A 17,601-nucleotide genomic window follows, 5' to 3' on the forward strand; every position below is an offset into this window, starting at 1 on the left:
TATTTTCCCTTATTTTATTTAGCTGTTAATATAAAATCAGAGTACATTAGACAACAATAAAATGTCCAAATACTTCCTTTTGAGTATTGTAATGGGGCAACCTAACTCATATACTACAATTATTATATTTAAAGAGGAAATCTACAAAATGATTAGGTTCTCTGCTGACAGCAAAGCCACAGACCTATCCTGTACAAACGCATCAGACGGAGAGTGCAGAGGCCAGAGGGCTGAAACCGGGTTTCATAAAAGACACACTTGACACATGTTTACAGACAAGAAAGACAATGACCATGAAAACAAATGTGTAAAATCAAAGGGAATGACATTTGTCCTTCAGACATGAGAACATACATGTCCTTCCTGTAAACTTAAAGAATATATGTTCTAACGCTGGTGCAAAGAAATCTGGAGCGATGCCCCAGTACAAGTAAGAAGATGAGCAGGACCCATCAGAAGACGCCTGGCAGGTTACTATCATCTGCATATTCACGTGTGTAACGTCAGTGTGTGTGTGTGTGTGTGTGATTTTTTGTCCCTGGGCATCCACACACACGCCGCGGGAAACACTCCACAGCTGTGTCAGTGTTGAGTAGTGTTCCATGTATTACACTTCCTGGCGCCGTATCAGCGGGTGATCCATGTGCCTCCATCACTGTCAGCCAACACCTGTAACGGCATACCTGCACAAGAGAGGGAGGAGAGGTTAGCAGAGATCAGATCATGGGGAACAGCTGTGCATCTTTAGATAGAACCGCCGACAGAGCCGATGCTAGCCTTGGAGCACCCAGACCTTCACAATTACACAACTGGAAATGGGTCTGGAAGAGGTTCGCTGACTTACGATTTTCAGCAGGGGCGTAACTAGCAGTGAAATTAAACTTAAATTTGTACATTAAACTGTTACCAAATTGTTTCAAAAGTGTAGCAATCTTGTAAACAAAGGTTTTAAATGCATTTGTTTACTCAATTCCAAAGAAATTCACGTCCATGCTGGATTAGCTAGCAATTGTATACGCGTGCCCGTGTTTTAGGAACATTGGAAATGGGCTTCAATGGCCTCTTGGCCAAACGGACCTGTAGAGCAAATCCCAAATTTGCCAAAAAGTCGTGTAGGTATTCCCCGGCTAAGGCGATGCCTTTGTAGTCCAAGAATCATCAGGGATTATTCCCAGATTAAATACAAACACAAACTGAACAAGGTTGAAAGATGTGAAATATGTAGAAACTCTGAATAATGCTATGGAGCTGGAGGAGCTAGAGTTCTCCTTATCCTTCACGTATATTGGATCAGGCAGAAACTGGCCCCTGGACAACAAGCTCTGGTCATGATGTTTACTTTGTCTTACTTGTCAAAATAACATACAAGATAACCAAAGTGTGTGGGTTCCAGTGTGTGGGCACATGTGTGTGGGCTCCTGTGTGTGTGCGCGTGTGTGCATGAGACCTTTGTGCAGCGCCTCGTTAGTCATGCGGTTGATGTGGCGCGAGCTGCTCTCCGGGACCAGCCACCTCATCACCGTGTCCACGCACGACTTGCGGTAGCCGCTCCACACACTGCCACTAGAGAGAGAAGAAGGAGCGTGAGGAGGACGCCACCTGGACCGAGAGCACGGCTGCACACACGTGAAGGCACACAGACACGAGCGAGCCCCTCACCTGGTCTGGCCCTTCATCTCCTTGAGCTCTCCCACCCCCACGGTGCAGCACACCCCAGTGTTGAGGTCCCAGCTCACCTGCAGGCTGGTGTGGAACGATTCAGGCCTGTGGAGAACCACGCACGAGGCAGATGAAGCCACTGAATGCATCCCTGTGGTTTCCTATGCAATACTTATGCTGCTGTAAATGACTATTCATCTATTATTTTAAAGCTATAAAAAAAAAACATTTATTTAATTCTCTTAATCAAGTACATTTAAAAAGGAAAACCTAAATGTGTGCTGTGAAATAAGGCAGCGGATAAATTGCATAGGTAGCAAGCAACCTTAAGAGCTTCTCCTCTGATGGGGGAAAAGCGAGCAGCACCAGTCCGATGTTGATGACCACGATGTTTGTTTCTGGGCACATCTGTTTCCATGGAAGCAGAGTGATAATGATCACATCACTATGACAGCGCATCTCCATTTGTTTTTTATGTGTTTGTGAGAGTGGCTAAGTGAGAAAATCCAGTCACCTCAAGGATGACCACATCGTAATCACTGAAGGAGCAGAACCTGGAGGCCCACTCGGCATCGTTCCGGATAACTTCATTAATCACATACTCAAAGTCCAGTGTGAGCTGCTCCACGCACACACACTGGAAGGAGCACATAAACATGTAAGCCCACACCGCCATGGAGGTCTTACAGGGAAGCTACATCGGGCGGGGAACTGAAGTGGTCCATTCACGTTCCGTCTGCTGCAACAATTAGCCTCCACTATAATCAATGGAAGTAGCTACACCAGACGTGATGGCTGCGTGTACATAAAAAAAAAATATATATACACCTTCTAAAATTGCTTTTACACATCGCGAACGGAACGCTTCAGTTACGCACCCAGTGGAGCTTCCCTGTTAAGCTCAAGCATTCATGAAACATACACTAGTAGAGCAGTTCAACATCTAAGATGTTCCCACAGGTGTCCTAGGGAGTGCAATCTAGTCCTACCTGTCCGTTACATGGTCCTATCACCGGCTGCAGTGTGTTGCCGTTCAGGTCTGACACAGTGAAGGGAAGCTGGACTTTATCATCCTGATCTTCTCCCTCACCTTCTACCTCAAGAGAAGAGAGAGAGAGGGAGAGAGAGAGAGAGAGAGATGGATGCCTTTTTAAAGGGTGGCAGTGGCAATGAAGTTAATGTTGTCCAGAAACCAGATGACTGCTAATGTGTGCCTGGCTCCCTTGTCAAATGGTCTCTGAGCAACAATAAACTTGAGTATGACGGTAACTTTTTAGCTCAGGTGGGAAAACCATTTTAGCAATAACTTCCCTAGAACACTGGGACTCAGCTCTCACCTCCGTCTTGTTGCATGGTGCCCGGCTGCTGCAGCCAGTACTTGAGGCGTGTGTAGTTGACGTAGCCTGGCTCGGCCGGCGCTGCCTGTGGCGAGGGCGGCTCCAGCGCCTCCTCTCTCGGCTCCGTCTTAACGCAGGAGGTCTGCTTCCCACTGGAGGGGGCCTGCTGAGGCGCGGCGCCGGCCTGCCGCTCGTCCTCGGCGCTCTGCTCCGTCTCTCCGTCAGTCCTGGCCCTCTGACTCCGATCCTCCCTCCTCTCCTCCTTGGGCTCCTCTCGGCTTTTCTCTCTGTCGTCGCTCTCTCTCCTCGGCGGCCTTGCCCTCTCGGCGCTGCTTGCCTGGGCCCTCCGGAAAATGTCCGCCGCAAACTCCCGTGCCCTGATCGCAGCCTGGGACTGGCTGGGTGAGAGAGGGGTGGAGGAAGGCCGGCTGGGCTCCTGGACCCTCTCAGGTGACCCCTGAGGAGTCGGGGTGGGCGGCGGCCGGGCAGCGCAAGGACCAAGCACTGAGACGTGAGGTCTCCTCCTGTACAAAACCTGCTCCTTTTCACCAGGTTGCTCTCCTGGAGAGAGAAGGGCAGACAGAGCTTACAAAACTGCACACATGCCAACCCTGACATGATGGATGTGCAGGAGTTCAGTGAGTAACCGACTAAAAAGGCTTGCGGTGTCCACCCAGTACAGTACCTTGGCACAGAGAGATGGCACAAGCCACCAGGAAGTAGCTGGTGTTGAGCAGGATCACCTGCTCTTTCTTGAGCTGCAGGGCAGGCTGGAAGGTGGGGAACGGATGCACCACCTGATAGCGAGCGTTCAGCACAAAGCCAGGCTCCAGGGGCTCAGCTCCTACACAAAGGGGAACACATACGAGTCAAATGAGTTCCTGAGGAAGGACAGCACTGCACATCCCTTGTACATCTCTGTCAGTGTGTATATATGAAGCTGAGAACTGAGTGATGCAAAAGTGACTTACAGCCATTAGATGTGCATTATATTACTGTACATTAAGTATATAGTGTTTCTGTACAGTGTAATGCTGTATCCATATGTGTGGGTGTGGGTGTGTGAGGGGACCTTTACCCATGGCAGCTGTAGATGGGGAAGACTTGCACTCTATGCATGGCCTAGCAGCTGGCATGGAGATGATGGTGATGTAGATGTCTCTGTTGTTCTCATCACTCATCACCATGTTCAACAGGGCTGAGCTGGAACTGCACATACTACACACATAACAGGGCCAGACAAACTGTAAGGACCAGACAAGTATGCAGGACTACAAACACAAACACAAAGATGTTTACAAATATTCACTCACACGCAAGCACCCCACACCTATATCACTAGTGCTTACTTGAAGCCAAAGATGACTATCTTTGATTTGGCGTTATGCCATTCACAGACTGCAAGGTATAAGTCACTGTAGATGGTTTCATCTGCAAACAGGCGGATGCGATGCACCTAGGAGGAGTAAGAGCAACATGGTGAGCTAGGAGCCCATGAGTCTCTATAGTATACAGCAGAGTCCTGTCTTGCTATGCTATGGGAATATTTATGTTATTTAATGACTGGTGTCATCACTGGCCATGACATCCTGATCCTGTCCTTCGTATGACTGCTGGATGACAGGATGAGTGATAGAGTGACCATAACATGACTGGTGGATGTGGGTGGAGCAGTCAGGGGGGAGTTTTACTGTACCTGCTTTAGACTCTTGTGCAGATTGAACTCCCACCAGTACAGGTGGTATGTGTATGTGTCATCTGCTTCCCCATAGTCACGGGTATAAGACAACACATAGCGTCCACATTTTGTAAAGCCCAAAAAGATGTGCCTGTAGGTAGACAGGGTATGAGGTGACTGAGTGGTCATTGAGCTTTCTCAAGGGCATAGTCAAAACCTTCACACACTGACAGACTTACCCTGCTCGTAAGGTTGCCTCACTGACTATAGTCTTCAAGGGAACACGTACACGCGGACGACGTTTCAGGAACCATCGCTGCGACAGCTGACCTGACAGCTGGATTAAAGAAGACAAGAGGTTAAACTGTCAGACAACAAATTATCGTTAGCATGAAATTAGCTTCACCATCACCGGTTAACTGAACGAACGTAACCTTTACTGTAGCTTACCTCACGTAATCAAACGTTAATAACAGAAATGAACATAAAACTGGTTTGAATCGGTTTGAATGCATGTGTGTTGTTTATAACAGATGGCTAAATTGCCATCTGTCAAATCAAATTAATGTGTAGCAGCTACCTGCCTACTTAACGTTACTACTTGCTGCAGATGGCTTCCACAAGTTAAGCTCTCGCGATTTCCAAACTAGCAACATTGTATACGTTACAATTACCAACTAAATACAGAAATTAAGATAATGAGTGACTCGGTTCTTTTCGGTTCGGTTGACTCAGGCATACAACTAGCAATGGAAACATACAGCGTTAGCTGCTACTAAAGTTAAATTATGTGTCTTGTTTGTGGATGTTAGCTAGCTAATGTTAGTGTCATTTCATTGATAACATACTGCTTTTCTCATTACTGGTCCACATAGGCCGGTTAACAGTACAGAAACATTCGGTTCAGATGTTTATTACCTTTCCACGGTTGAGCAGTTTAACGACGTGAGAGTCTTGTTTTCTGTGTTTTTGTTTGTTATCATGTTTTCCTGATTTCGAGCTGGGCGCCATTTTCGCCCCTCAGAAAACCTGCAGCCTCACTGAAGCAGACACCCACCTCCTGACTCAAGTCCAACCCACTTGCCACACTGATTGGATCATCGCCCTCCTCGAGAATGTTGATTGGGTAAAGTAAATATCGTAGCGTTTTAGTCCCGTCTGTCCATAGTGTTGCTGAAATGATCCTATGATCTGACGTTGAAGAATATGAACAAAGTATCCCTATAGCTTGCAGGATTTTAACTTTGATCGTCCGTCAACCTGGAAGAACAGGCTATTAAACCATGCCTATTTGCTTGTCTAGTTAGAGCAGCTTGTTGATCTTTATGTGAAGCCTTGCTGCCTCTACCTTGATGTACCATTGTAAATAAAAATCTATTCCTGACTATTGCTTGACTGGGTCTTCATCCATCTATGGTATCAAAATAACAATGAATGTTTTTGCAACTTTCTCTGAATGCATACAATTCTTTTTGAGTAACTAACACACATATTTTAAAAATCACACTTTATAGGTTTGTAAAATAATTGTCGTTTTGTCTCTTATGTAGCCTACAACTGGCAAGTAAGAATGAAACAAAGGCAGCACCTGTAGGCCTACAATCAGTGTTGCTGTACCATCAGTACCACCACAAATATACTGCATATAAAATACTTTAATCAATCATGGTTAGTAAATTTATATACACATAAAAACAATCTTACCAGAAAAAAACAATACATTTCAAAAATGAAAAATAATACTAACATTTTAGAAATTCAGAAAGAGAAGGTTAGGTCACAATGCAAATCTCCACAGGAGAGAATTGGCTCTGTCCATTTGTCTCCTTATAGCTCAGACTTTGACTTCTTTTTCTTTTGTGGTGAATCATCAGCAGCACATCGGAAACTCAAGTTATCAGAGGCAGAATCTGGAGTGTTACCCATTCTGTAAATGAAATTGTAATACTTTAACAGGTGCATAACTGAAAATGCATAGCTTACTGCATATCTATTTCTCTGACTGATACAATTGTATCCACTTTGTTTTGTTATTTTATTTCTATCTATTTTGTTTATCAATTTTACCTTTATTAAGTTATTTGAAAGGCCATTGTTTTATGATAAGACACCACAGAGGTTATTTCTGCATTGCCTTGTTCTTTTGATGAAGTTTATTGACACTTACTGCACAGATCTTTGTATTGCAATTTTGCACTAATGCCGCTATAAATAAAGACTGATTGATTGGTTGGTTTTTAGAATAAAGATGGCCAACATTGTTTTAAAAACTAGTAGGGCTGTCATTCAAAACCCTTGCAAAGAAATGGTCATCCAATGGTGACCTATAATGGTTCAATATATCAACTATCTTTCCCAGCATCAGGGAAGTTGCTCAAGCATTATGTTCATGTGTGCAGTCCAAACTGAATGAATTCTATGCTCATTCAGTATTTCTAGTAAACCTAAAAATGTGTACACTGACTTCAATGACATTTTGTAAGGTGAATTCAGTGTGTTTTAGAATAAACCCTTCCTAATCCTTCCCAAATTAACCCTTCAGAGAACAGAAAGTGAGCAATTACCTAGTGGTCACCCGAGCCTTGTGATTGGCTGAGCCATCAGCTGTGTCAATCCAAGAGGCCCCACGCAAAACATACATAACCTGAGCTCCAGGAAAGCGTGTGCCTGTCCATTCCCATGCATTCCCAAACATGTCATACAGTCCTTGACAAGAAACACAGAATTGCATAAACTTCCAAACTTATCAACAGAAAGCTAAATATCAGAACAAAGTAAATGTAATTATTATTCTCATCAGGGATTACCATAGCTATTCTGGGGGATAAATGCATTGACGGGTGAAATGCCATGGTAACCATCTTCAGCTGAATCTCCATCTGGAAATGCCCCCTGAGCAAAACGTCATACATTCTTTCACTCATTCAATACACTGTGCAGTACACAATTACCACATGTGCCAGTTCATGCTTGACTAGCTCGGAAAATCTAGATCCCAGCTTTTACTGAAATACTGACCTGCCATAGGTTGGTTCGATTGATCATGAATTTGTTGCCCCATGGGTAGGCCCTCCCTGAAAAAAAGAGACAACCACATCACTGGAATACTTAAACAAGGGGTCTGCAAACCACTTGCCAAATAAAGCTTTACTCACCATCTAGACCCCCACGAGCAGCAAACTCCCACTCCTCCTCAGTAGGCAGTCGCTTCTTCCTCCATTGGCAATAGGCTTGGGCATCATTCCAGCTTACCTGCACCACGGGGTGGTCCAATCGGTCTTTAATGCCAGAGCCTGGCCCAGCTGGCTGAAACATGGCAACATCAAACAATGGAATGTGCAGACTCAAAAACATTTTCACAGCAAAACAGATAAATAAACGGGGCTCCTTCACTTAAAACAGTGGAAATGTACTGTCACTATTGTTTGGCTATTTTCAGGAAGAAAAAAGAAGAAAAAGAAGACAACATACAATAGGGATCCAGCAGCTTTACTGCTTGGACCCCTAGACATTTATCTATAAATTACAGTCTGTCTGTTTGTGGGATTGATTTAAAACATGGCAGGTGTCTTGCTACGGGAACGAGTAAGTGCAGCGAACCCTATAGAACACCTTTGGATGAATTAGAGCGGAGACTGAGAGCCAGGCCTTCTCGTCCAACATTAGTGCACCTCACAAATACGCTTCTGGAACAATGGTCAAAAATTCTCATAAACACACTCTTAAACCTTTTGGAAAGCCTTCCCAGAAGAGTTGAAGCTGTTATAGCTGTAAAGTGTGACTGACGTCATATTAAACCCTATGGATTAAGAATGAGATGTCACTTAAGTTCATATGCGAGTCAAGGCAGGTGACCCAATACTTCTGGCAATATAGTGTGTATATCATAAAATATATAGTAAAAGAAGCACACATTGGCTTTTGCTGCTCTACTGTAGCCCCTCTCTCACACAGCACTATAGGCTCCAGTACCAGAGAGGATAGAAGCGGGGCTTTGGCAAAACTGAGTATAGGCTGCACGAGTAAAAAGTTAGTGAGAGTGCAAGGATGATTATCATGTCTGACCTCAACAATAAAGACCCCCTGTATGTGGTTTGATTGCATAAAATGATTCTGTGGAATCAACATGCCAACAAACACAGGTATGCAGTGGCTATTCAAAGCGACATAAAAAAAAAATGGTGTGGAATAAACTGACACTTTGAATAGCCCAGGCTACTTTGGACTGTCTTTAGACTTTGAATAAACAAACGACAATTCCGACTGCAATGTCACAAATTGAAATGAGACAACGACAACGAGTGGCAGACAGAGCCTGATGTCACTTAAAGGCTACCAGAGACTGTTTTTGAATTACATCGTTGATGTAATGATAATGCATCATTCCACAAAATGGTTTGCTTCTCTATAATGAAGTTATTCAATAGGTTAAACATATAGCCTTGACTCAAAACAGCTGTTAGGCTTATGCCAATTTGATGTGTAAAAATTGTCACATGCAGCCATGCATAAATTCTGCTCACTGCACATTTATTGTATTAGAATATAATATTCAATATTCATTATTGAATGCTTAGCTGGAATTATGTTTTCCCTATCATCCTATTTTTAAAGCAGGCATACCTGCGGTCATGTAATTGGGCTACAGGTTTTCTACAGGGATAGCATGTGTGAACAGGCACTGCACTAGTAATAAAATATGTTGGAGTTAACTGCAAAAAAAAAAGATTAGCAACACAAACTAAAGTGTTAAGGATAGACATACCTGTCTCCAAAACACCTTCTCTAGAGGTATCCACCAAGGTGCTGACTGTTCAAAAGACATGAGATTGGAGATTTGATCAAAATATTCAAACAGCCAATGCATTTTTACTGGCACTGCATTGTTGTCTTCTACTAACCTCTATTTTCTGCGTGACTTTGTTCTTCATCTCCACTGACACAAAATCCTGAAACACAAAACTCCATCCAAAAGTCTCTGCCTCTGTTTTGTACTTTTGTTCCTTGATGAATTTCCTGTAGACAGAAAATGAATTACCTTTATGGTATTAACACATGCTTGCAGAATTGACAAATGATACTTTGCCTACCTAAAATCAGAGTTGGTGACTGGATATGTATCCAGTTTAAAAGGTTTCACTGTCACACTTCGGACAGGCGACTCTCCATCTCGTCCATCAGCCGCATTGGTTCCCATTTTGAAACTAGCGCCATGTATGTGTACCATGCCATCATCGTCTGTTGAGGTGTTTCAAAGAATGATCATATCAGTGTTAGTATATAGAATTTTTCTTTGTCTGTTGCATGCATGCCTTCTCCATGTAGCTTTAATGTTACGCTGTAGACTTTTCATTCTGTCAGACCCAGAGGTCTTCAGGACAAATCAAAAAAGCTTTTAAAATAGTTTGATGGCTCTTGAACCCTACCTTGAGAACAGGACACAGCACACAGTGACAGAAAGAAAATATTTCCTAATCGCATGGCTTTGACTTGTCCAATGATGCGTGCAAATCAGGTGCAAGAGTGCAAATGAGAAGTCATTTAAAAACTTGGCTTCCTCAAAACACTCTCTGCTGTGCTCTTCCTGCAGTCACTCTGCCTCCCGGTGAACTACCGCCACCAAATGGGCTGGAGGCTGCTGCTAGTGGTGGTTGCTGCATGTTAAACGGTTCAAGATTGGGGTGATACTGAGCAATATAATTATTGAAATATTACAATGACAGAAACTTCAGCAAACATGTTTTTACAACACAGTTGTAAATTATATAATCTGAAATAGTTTTTAAAAGGGGCTGATGTCATATAAGGTTAAGAGGATGGGATCACACTTCAGACCAGGGTTCCCACTTTGTCAAATGTACAATTCCATGACTTTCCTAACAAAAAAACTGAATTTCCATGACTTACTATATAATAGGAATAGTACAATATACCGACCAATGATTTCAGAGCACCCACATGGCAGTCAAGAATCTTAACTTTTTTAGAGCGGGAGATGAATAAATAGGCATTGAATAAACACAGTTGGGCTACTCAAGCAAGCCGTAAAGCTAACAACCAGATATACACCAACTCTGCATGGAAGTATATTTGTATTAATGTATTTTGGCAAGTACATAAACTGCTACAGCAAAATTCCCTGATATTTCATGACTTTGCCCCCAAAAAGATAAATTCCTTGACTTTCCAAGTCTTGAATAGACTTCTCTTCAGAATGCCAGACAAGTGTCTGGCTCGTTTGCACCTTGACCACTACGCCTTAGTGCAAAAGACGTTTCAATAATGCCAAGTGTGAGCTTGTCTTGTCACACAAAGTTCATATTCCATCATTGCACCCCTGAGGTTCTGAACCAATCGTTTCTTTTAGATAGGAAATTAAACAAAGACACACAGATCAGCCAAAACATTTTAATGAGTACAAATAAAGACTGACGATGAAGACCATCAACAATCTGAACAATCGGACTTGAGGAGCATACTATTTAGGGAGCGAGGACTCATATGGGGCAAAACATCTTCTACGAATCAACAAAAGCCTTAGTGGTGTGCCTGAGAGTTGGAGGTCTCGTGCAAGCCTTCCAGGATGGTGACACTGCTCATCAACCCTGTAGATGTCATGGTGAAATCAGCAATCTTCTTGAAGAACTTGATCAACCCTTCAGTGAGGACATGCCAGCCCTCATGATTTCATCCACCAACAGAATGTTGCTGGCAATGACCGTACTGTGTGGGAGATAAAAAAAACATATTTGAAAACATGTTTCTTTACTGTACTTTCACTAGCCAGCCTCATTTCTGGAGAAAGATAAACAGGTGAACACGGGTGTCCTTCGAAAAACGGTGTCTTACCATGAATGAAGGAGCTGTTTCTTGACACTGTAGTTGTCCCAAATACCTGCTTCAGCAGGAACCATAGGCTCACCTAAACATGGAAAAGCACATGGTTCAAAACACATTTTTCAACCCAAAGGTAATAAAGTAGACATCATTTAATTTCATTATAGAGGAAGCACAATTTTAAGGAGCGTAGTCATACCTGTGTTCAAGTCTACCCCGACAATCTCCCCAGATTCTTTATTTTCAGTCTGTAACTTGACCAGAGTCTCCTGTGGGTCATAGCCGGAGTTCTGAGCCAACACCTGAGTACAAAACAGTGTTTGGAGTGCAGTTGGATTAGACAAACAATGACTTTCATTTATTCATAGGAAAAACTGAAACAGAAAAAAAGACTCCAACAAGATGGTCATCATAACAGAATTACCATGGACTAGAGTTGGGTCATACCTTTGGAATGATTAACAAAGCATCGGCGAAGGCCTGCACCCCAAGCTGAGCTCTGCCCTTCACTCCCCGCTTGTGCTGGACCAGAGCGTCGGCCACCACCACCTCAAACGCCCCAGCCCCTGGCACCACACAGCCTGTAACACACATGGGAGAGACAGCAGGCTCAGAAACGTGGACACATCACTGCAGACGCCTAAGTGCCAACTAAGGGGTCTCGCACATCGTACCGTCTTCAATGGCGTTTTTGACCGCCCGCAGGCCATCGCGCACAGCGTCTTTGATCTGAGTGAGGGTGTGCTTGTTGGGGCCTTTGATCAGGAGTGTCACTGAGCGGGGGTTGCTACAGTCCTCAATGAAGGTGTATTTCTCCTCCCCCTGTCAGTCATGGAAAACAAAAGAAAGAAAAAAACAAGCCACATCAGATGCATGTATGGGCAATAAGACTGTTATTGTAGTCATATGAAGGGAAATTAGAGGATAAAGACAATCAACAATTTTGCAGAAATGTCTGTATGATAAGGAAAAGTTTGCATCACTAACCAAGGTGTGTTCATAGACGAGACCAGCATTACCCAAACATTCAGGTGTGAGGTCATCCACAGAGTTCATGGCAATTCCACCACAGGCTAAGGTGAGCCTAGGTAAACAAGCAGGTGTGAAGGATGTTTACCTTAGTAAAGTTCACAATTGCAACATTTGATGAAAACATTTGATTCAACTCAACTGAAGTTGAGGCAATTACCTTTCCATATTCCTCCTCTTTGCCCTGCGCAGAGCCACAATTCCTTCTTTTGCCAGAGCATCCAAAGAATATGGATCAATACCCTACAAACCAGAGGAGAGTTAAAGGCACTACAACGGCAGCATAACATGAATGTAAATAGCAAAGTATGATGCACATGTTATCTTTCAGACTGAGGAGGCCCATGAGAACTACATAAGAACCTATTAAGAATGAGGAGATACGTCATGGTAGCTTGCCGTCATGTGACAATTTGGGAGGCATCAGAGCCGTCCACCAAAAAAATAATAAAGTTTGGGTACACAGATTATGTATCTGACAACGAAAAAAGAAATGAACAGCAGTCTGCACTGTCTGCAACGCGCAAATTAGCAACATAACCACCACCACGTCGAATTTCATCCGTCGGAAGTTAGCCATGATAGAGACCTAAACGTCAAGTTTGAGGCATGTTAAGAGTTTCTTTGAATCGTTTATGCTTTTTGAAACATTTTTCTTGTCTAAGCATAATCCTGATTTGTATCCTAGCAAAAACATTGGCAATTAAAGCTAAAGTAAGCCATCTCTTTCTCCCTCACTCAAACATGTCCCTGTTCCATAAGTTACAGTAGTAGTAAGTCAGTACATAAACTGCCACCAATCGGCATAGAACTGTTTTACATGTTAGGCTTGTGCATAATATTATATATTATATATGCAAGCGTTGAGGGTCCTAAAATCTCTTCCCCTTTGCTTATGCAGCTCTAGGATTATGCCGTCACACTTGTCAAAGTTTGGCAGACATCGACCTCAGCCTCATCTTTTTCCATGTGGGGAAACAAACAAAAAAAGCAACCCATGGCTTCTAAAGGTTTCCACGACAATCGTGTGACACACTGGAGCAGTTTTTGCACAGAGCAGTGTCTTTCAGGCATCAACAACCTCCTCTGCTAACACAAACAATGTGAACACGTTCTGGTGGGTATCCTCTTAAAATGACGGATGTTGTCCTCGGGGGCGGGGCGCTGTGTTGTGACGACATCTCCTCATTCTCAATATGTGTTCAATATACAAAAGCATCAGCAAAGCTATACTGAATGGCCTCAACTGTTGACTGCATATCATTTCAACAGATGCAAGCTGACTGAACAATGATTTTCAGTACCTTCTGATTGATGACCACAAAGCCTTTGGAAGCATCTGCGCACACTTTGTCCTTGAGGGCAATGATCTTCTTAACACGTTCCTCAATGAACTTCCTTTCAGCTTTGACCAGTTTGTCCCTCTCCTCCGCACTCTTATAGAAGAACCCAGAGTTCACCTCTCTGTGGACACAGGAACACATTAGAACACACATACACACAGACTGCTCCAATCACGCCAAATGTAGTGATTGGCTACAACCAGAATTAACATTCTACAAACCTCTGTGCATCTTAACAAATGTAGTAAGGTCATCACATTCGTATGTGGAAGACTTCAAATTACAGCATATACACCTACTGTAACTAAGAAAAGTGTAGCTATACGCTTGGTTTACGCCACCTATTGCATGTGAGTTTGAGCATTTCAACAAGATCTTTTTAGGTAATTTGCATAAAATCTTGCAAGTTAAATGGAGAATTTTGCTATTTGCTTTAAATACACGGAATAGCACCCAATCCACAATGTGACAAAGGTTGATGGCTTATTCACATAATCACTGCACCATTCGCACAATTTCTTTGCCTTTCATTAGAGTTCCCACAGCTGTTCACAACTCCTCACAGGGGTGTCCATTTTAAGTTTGCACAACACAGCTGACGGAAACTAGCCTAGTATAACCAAACCAGAAGATTGGTTCTTGGGTTTTTGGTGATTCAGATATCGCCTTGAATGGGAATGGGAGACTGACCTATAGAGCAACTTGTAATCACTTGTGAATCATTCACACCAGGAAGACTTGACATTCAACAGTTGAATCTTTTTAAGTCAGTCTTTGGAAAGTGAAAAACAAATGTTTCAAGACTTGTAGTGCTTGCTGAGTGCAAAAGTATTTTTCTTACAAAATGTAGCTGTTTAGCTCTAGAATACATTGCAAGTCTACATATTGACCCCAATATCTATACACACATCTAGCATCCTGAATATTTACTGCTGGTCTATACATCATGCACATCATCACATTCCAGTCACACTAATTAGAACAGAAACAGAAGCGCTCCACCTACGTTTTCTCATATTCCAAGGACACATTACAAGTGAGGATGTAGGCATCTTCCACTCTCTTCTTCATGTCGGGGTGCCTGGCTCCATGATCCAGCACCAACCCCCTGATCAATCTGAACAGAGAGGGGCCACAGAAACATGAATGGCAGATCACTTACCCAAAACACTGTAAAAAAAGGAACAATTAGGCCACCATTTCTGAGACCAATCTGAAAGGTGTACTCACACTGTGTCGCTTTCTGTCTTATGCTTCATCTCCATGATCTCGACCATGTAGAGGTCAATCGGCTCATTGGGCTTACGGATAGCCAGCACTGCATCCACCACGGCCTGTTAACAAAACATGAAACCCATTAATATATAATGTGGGCAAACTGAGGAAGTACCAAAGAAGCACCGGGACACAACCATCATGATTTCCAAATGAAACAACATTTTCCCTTGTTTCTTGCTGGTAAGTTGCTAATACCAAGAAATGCTATTGCTGTTACACGCATGTACAAAAGTAGTCTTAAGTTCTGCGTTACCTCAGTAAGAAGATCCGCGAGTTCAGCATGAACCTTTGTCCGAAGGGATGTTCTAGCAACATTGATTAGAGTCTCTCTGTCCATCTCTTTAGTCACCTTCAGCTTATCAAGAACTTCAAGAGCCTTATCTTTAGCAGTTTCAAAGCCTTCTGCAATGATTCTAGGATGGACCCCCTGTTTAGGAACAAACACAAACGTGTGAAATATTGGACAGGGCTTAAATACAACTTGAAGTGATTTAACGACGCTTTACCTTAAGGGGAGTACTAACCTCAGAGACATAAAGATCTGCCTGTTTCAGGAGTTCACCAATGATAAGCACATTGGAGGTGGTTCCATCACCTGTGATGTCATCTTGAGCTGTTGCGACCTTTGCAATCAGGGATGCTGTGGGATGTTGAATTTGCTATGGAAAAAAGTCCTTTGTTACATTTCACACAGCCTCCACTCAAAACAGGCCAAACAATTATATTTCTGACAGAATAAGCCTTCAATGGCTAAAGTAAAGAACACCCCTAAGAAGAAATGTAAACACTACGCAAACAAAAATATAGAAAAGATCATTCTAAATTAATATTCATTGCATAATAATATAATAAAATATTTTTACCATCTCATGCAGTAGAACATTGCCATCCTTGGTGAGCTTAATGTCTCCTGAACCAGATACAAGCCTAAAAAAATTAGAAGGTAAATTTATGGTGAGGTGCATTGGCAACACAACGAAACAATTCCAACACTTATTAAGATCGCATTCAGCACACTATTAAAAAAATGTTTTCTGTACATTTCAATCTGTACCTTTCAGACGCCCAAGCCTCAATACTATCAATCACTTACGCCCCTTACAGGATTGCTTAGGGACCATCAACTCGCCTGGTAGCTTGATAGCCTGGTAGCCAAAAGAATTAGCAGGCTAGCAAGCTAACTATCTGACAACACAAATGTGACGACTTAAGTTATCCATTAACATTACAAAATAGCAGGTTGCTAAAAGACTAGTCGATCAGTTAATTAAGCCAGTGTCCGAATCATTTCTGTTTAGGAAAGGAAATATATTTTATCTTCGCAAGTTAGAGATTAGCGTTAAGCTAGTTGGGCATGCGCTTAAACACAATGGTTCCGGTAGACATGACGGTAGGCATGATGCTCACAAAACTCACATTTTCATGGTCCCCTTTGGTCCCAAATTGCTTTTAAGCACATCTTGAAGTCCCCGAGCGGCACTGATGTTGACAGCAAGAGCTGCTTGTGCTCTGGCTACTTCGGCTTTCGGATTAAGTGCTTTCACAGCAGACATGATGCAGCCGAACACGAGAAACAACGGCGTGCCGGGTGATGCTGGCTGGGGAGAGGGTAGGGAAGAGCTTCGCTTCTAGAAACCTCCCTGCCTCGACGTGGTCCTGCCCTTTCTCCACACTGACAAGCCAAAAAGGCAAGCCTCTGATTGGCTGGTGGACTTGTCTGTTACTTTTCCTTCAAACCGAGCAAGCGTTTTGAGCACGTGTTTTCGGTTATGAACGGAACATCCTTTTTTACTGTCTATGGTGGTGATATGGTTCAGACCAGACTGCTAAACTAGCGCCACCACTTCATGCCAGACAGGGGAGTAGGCTACCACTGCTACCCGTGCTGCTACCACACGCCTACCATAAATGGTAGCCAGGGTCTTTTAGATCTGGGCGTTTTTAAAATATATAAAATAATAATTTGGCAAGTAACCGACGTGATAGGCTACCAATATGTTTTTCTTTGTATAATTGTTTACATTTTGTTGTTCATTTAGAGTGGAAATAAAAATATTCATAAACATTTTTTTTCATAGGCCTATCTTTCAGGCCTTCATAACAACTGCGGAGATCCACATGGGTTTCATGGTCATTGAACCTCGAATGCCAATCAATCAATTTATTGTTTATATATCATTGTTTATTGACAAAGAGAGTTGAATCGGCCTGGCAACTGCCCCATCACTGTGGTCCAGAACAGACCTGCTGGTCCTCACGGTGCCACCACCAGGAGAAAAAGGGAATAAGAGGGATGCGGAGCTGCAACTGCTGCTAAGCTTTAATCTTTAGCCTCTGCCCATCAACTTATTATCTCATATTAGACTTGAAATAACATTCAACTTGATTATTTTTCTGTAAACTGTTTCAAACGGTATTTTTTCAATGGAATTATGAAGAA

The 17,601-nt window shown here is 42.9% G+C and overlaps 3 protein-coding genes across 3 annotated transcripts; all 3 read right to left on the reverse strand.

The window, feature by feature from the left end:
• On the reverse strand, window positions 1-5,739 carry dcaf15 (DDB1 and CUL4 associated factor 15). The gene is made up of 13 exons (XM_048247394.1): window positions 5,593-5,739; window positions 4,914-5,011; window positions 4,693-4,825; window positions 4,346-4,452; window positions 4,075-4,214; window positions 3,682-3,840; window positions 2,997-3,557; window positions 2,649-2,752; window positions 2,174-2,296; window positions 1,985-2,067; window positions 1,660-1,764; window positions 1,448-1,563; window positions 1-683 (listed from the first exon to the last, which is right to left on the reverse strand). Exons 1-13 carry the CDS (start codon window positions 5,683-5,685, stop codon window positions 628-630), a joined length of 1,878 nt encoding a protein of 625 aa, XP_048103351.1. The 5' UTR covers window positions 5,686-5,739; the 3' UTR covers window positions 1-627.
• A 572-nt stretch (window positions 5,740-6,311) lies between these two features.
• sumf2 (sulfatase modifying factor 2) lies at window positions 6,312-10,269 on the reverse strand. Its single transcript, XM_048247395.1, has 9 exons — window positions 10,101-10,269; window positions 9,765-9,912; window positions 9,576-9,690; window positions 9,440-9,484; window positions 7,830-7,980; window positions 7,693-7,748; window positions 7,482-7,566; window positions 7,239-7,380; window positions 6,312-6,601 (listed from the first exon to the last, which is right to left on the reverse strand). Exons 1-9 carry the CDS (start codon window positions 10,153-10,155, stop codon window positions 6,502-6,504), a joined length of 897 nt encoding a protein of 298 aa, XP_048103352.1. The 5' UTR covers window positions 10,156-10,269; the 3' UTR covers window positions 6,312-6,501.
• A 799-nt stretch (window positions 10,270-11,068) lies between these two features.
• On the reverse strand, window positions 11,069-16,788 carry cct6a (chaperonin containing TCP1, subunit 6A (zeta 1)). The gene is made up of 14 exons (XM_048248286.1): window positions 16,578-16,788; window positions 16,025-16,088; window positions 15,686-15,820; window positions 15,415-15,588; window positions 15,114-15,217; window positions 14,890-15,000; window positions 13,845-14,004; window positions 12,701-12,783; window positions 12,499-12,595; window positions 12,186-12,333; window positions 11,959-12,092; window positions 11,711-11,813; window positions 11,524-11,596; window positions 11,069-11,397 (listed from the first exon to the last, which is right to left on the reverse strand). The coding sequence occupies exons 1-14, from the start codon at window positions 16,712-16,714 to the stop codon at window positions 11,325-11,327; spliced, it is 1,596 nt and encodes a 531-aa protein (XP_048104243.1). The 5' UTR covers window positions 16,715-16,788; the 3' UTR covers window positions 11,069-11,324.
• Window positions 16,789-17,601: the final 813 nt, after the last annotated feature.

Source organism: Alosa alosa, chromosome 7 (genome assembly GCF_017589495.1).
Source record: "Alosa alosa isolate M-15738 ecotype Scorff River chromosome 7, AALO_Geno_1.1, whole genome shotgun sequence".
NCBI classification, from domain to species: domain Eukaryota; kingdom Metazoa; phylum Chordata; class Actinopteri; order Clupeiformes; family Clupeidae; genus Alosa; species Alosa alosa.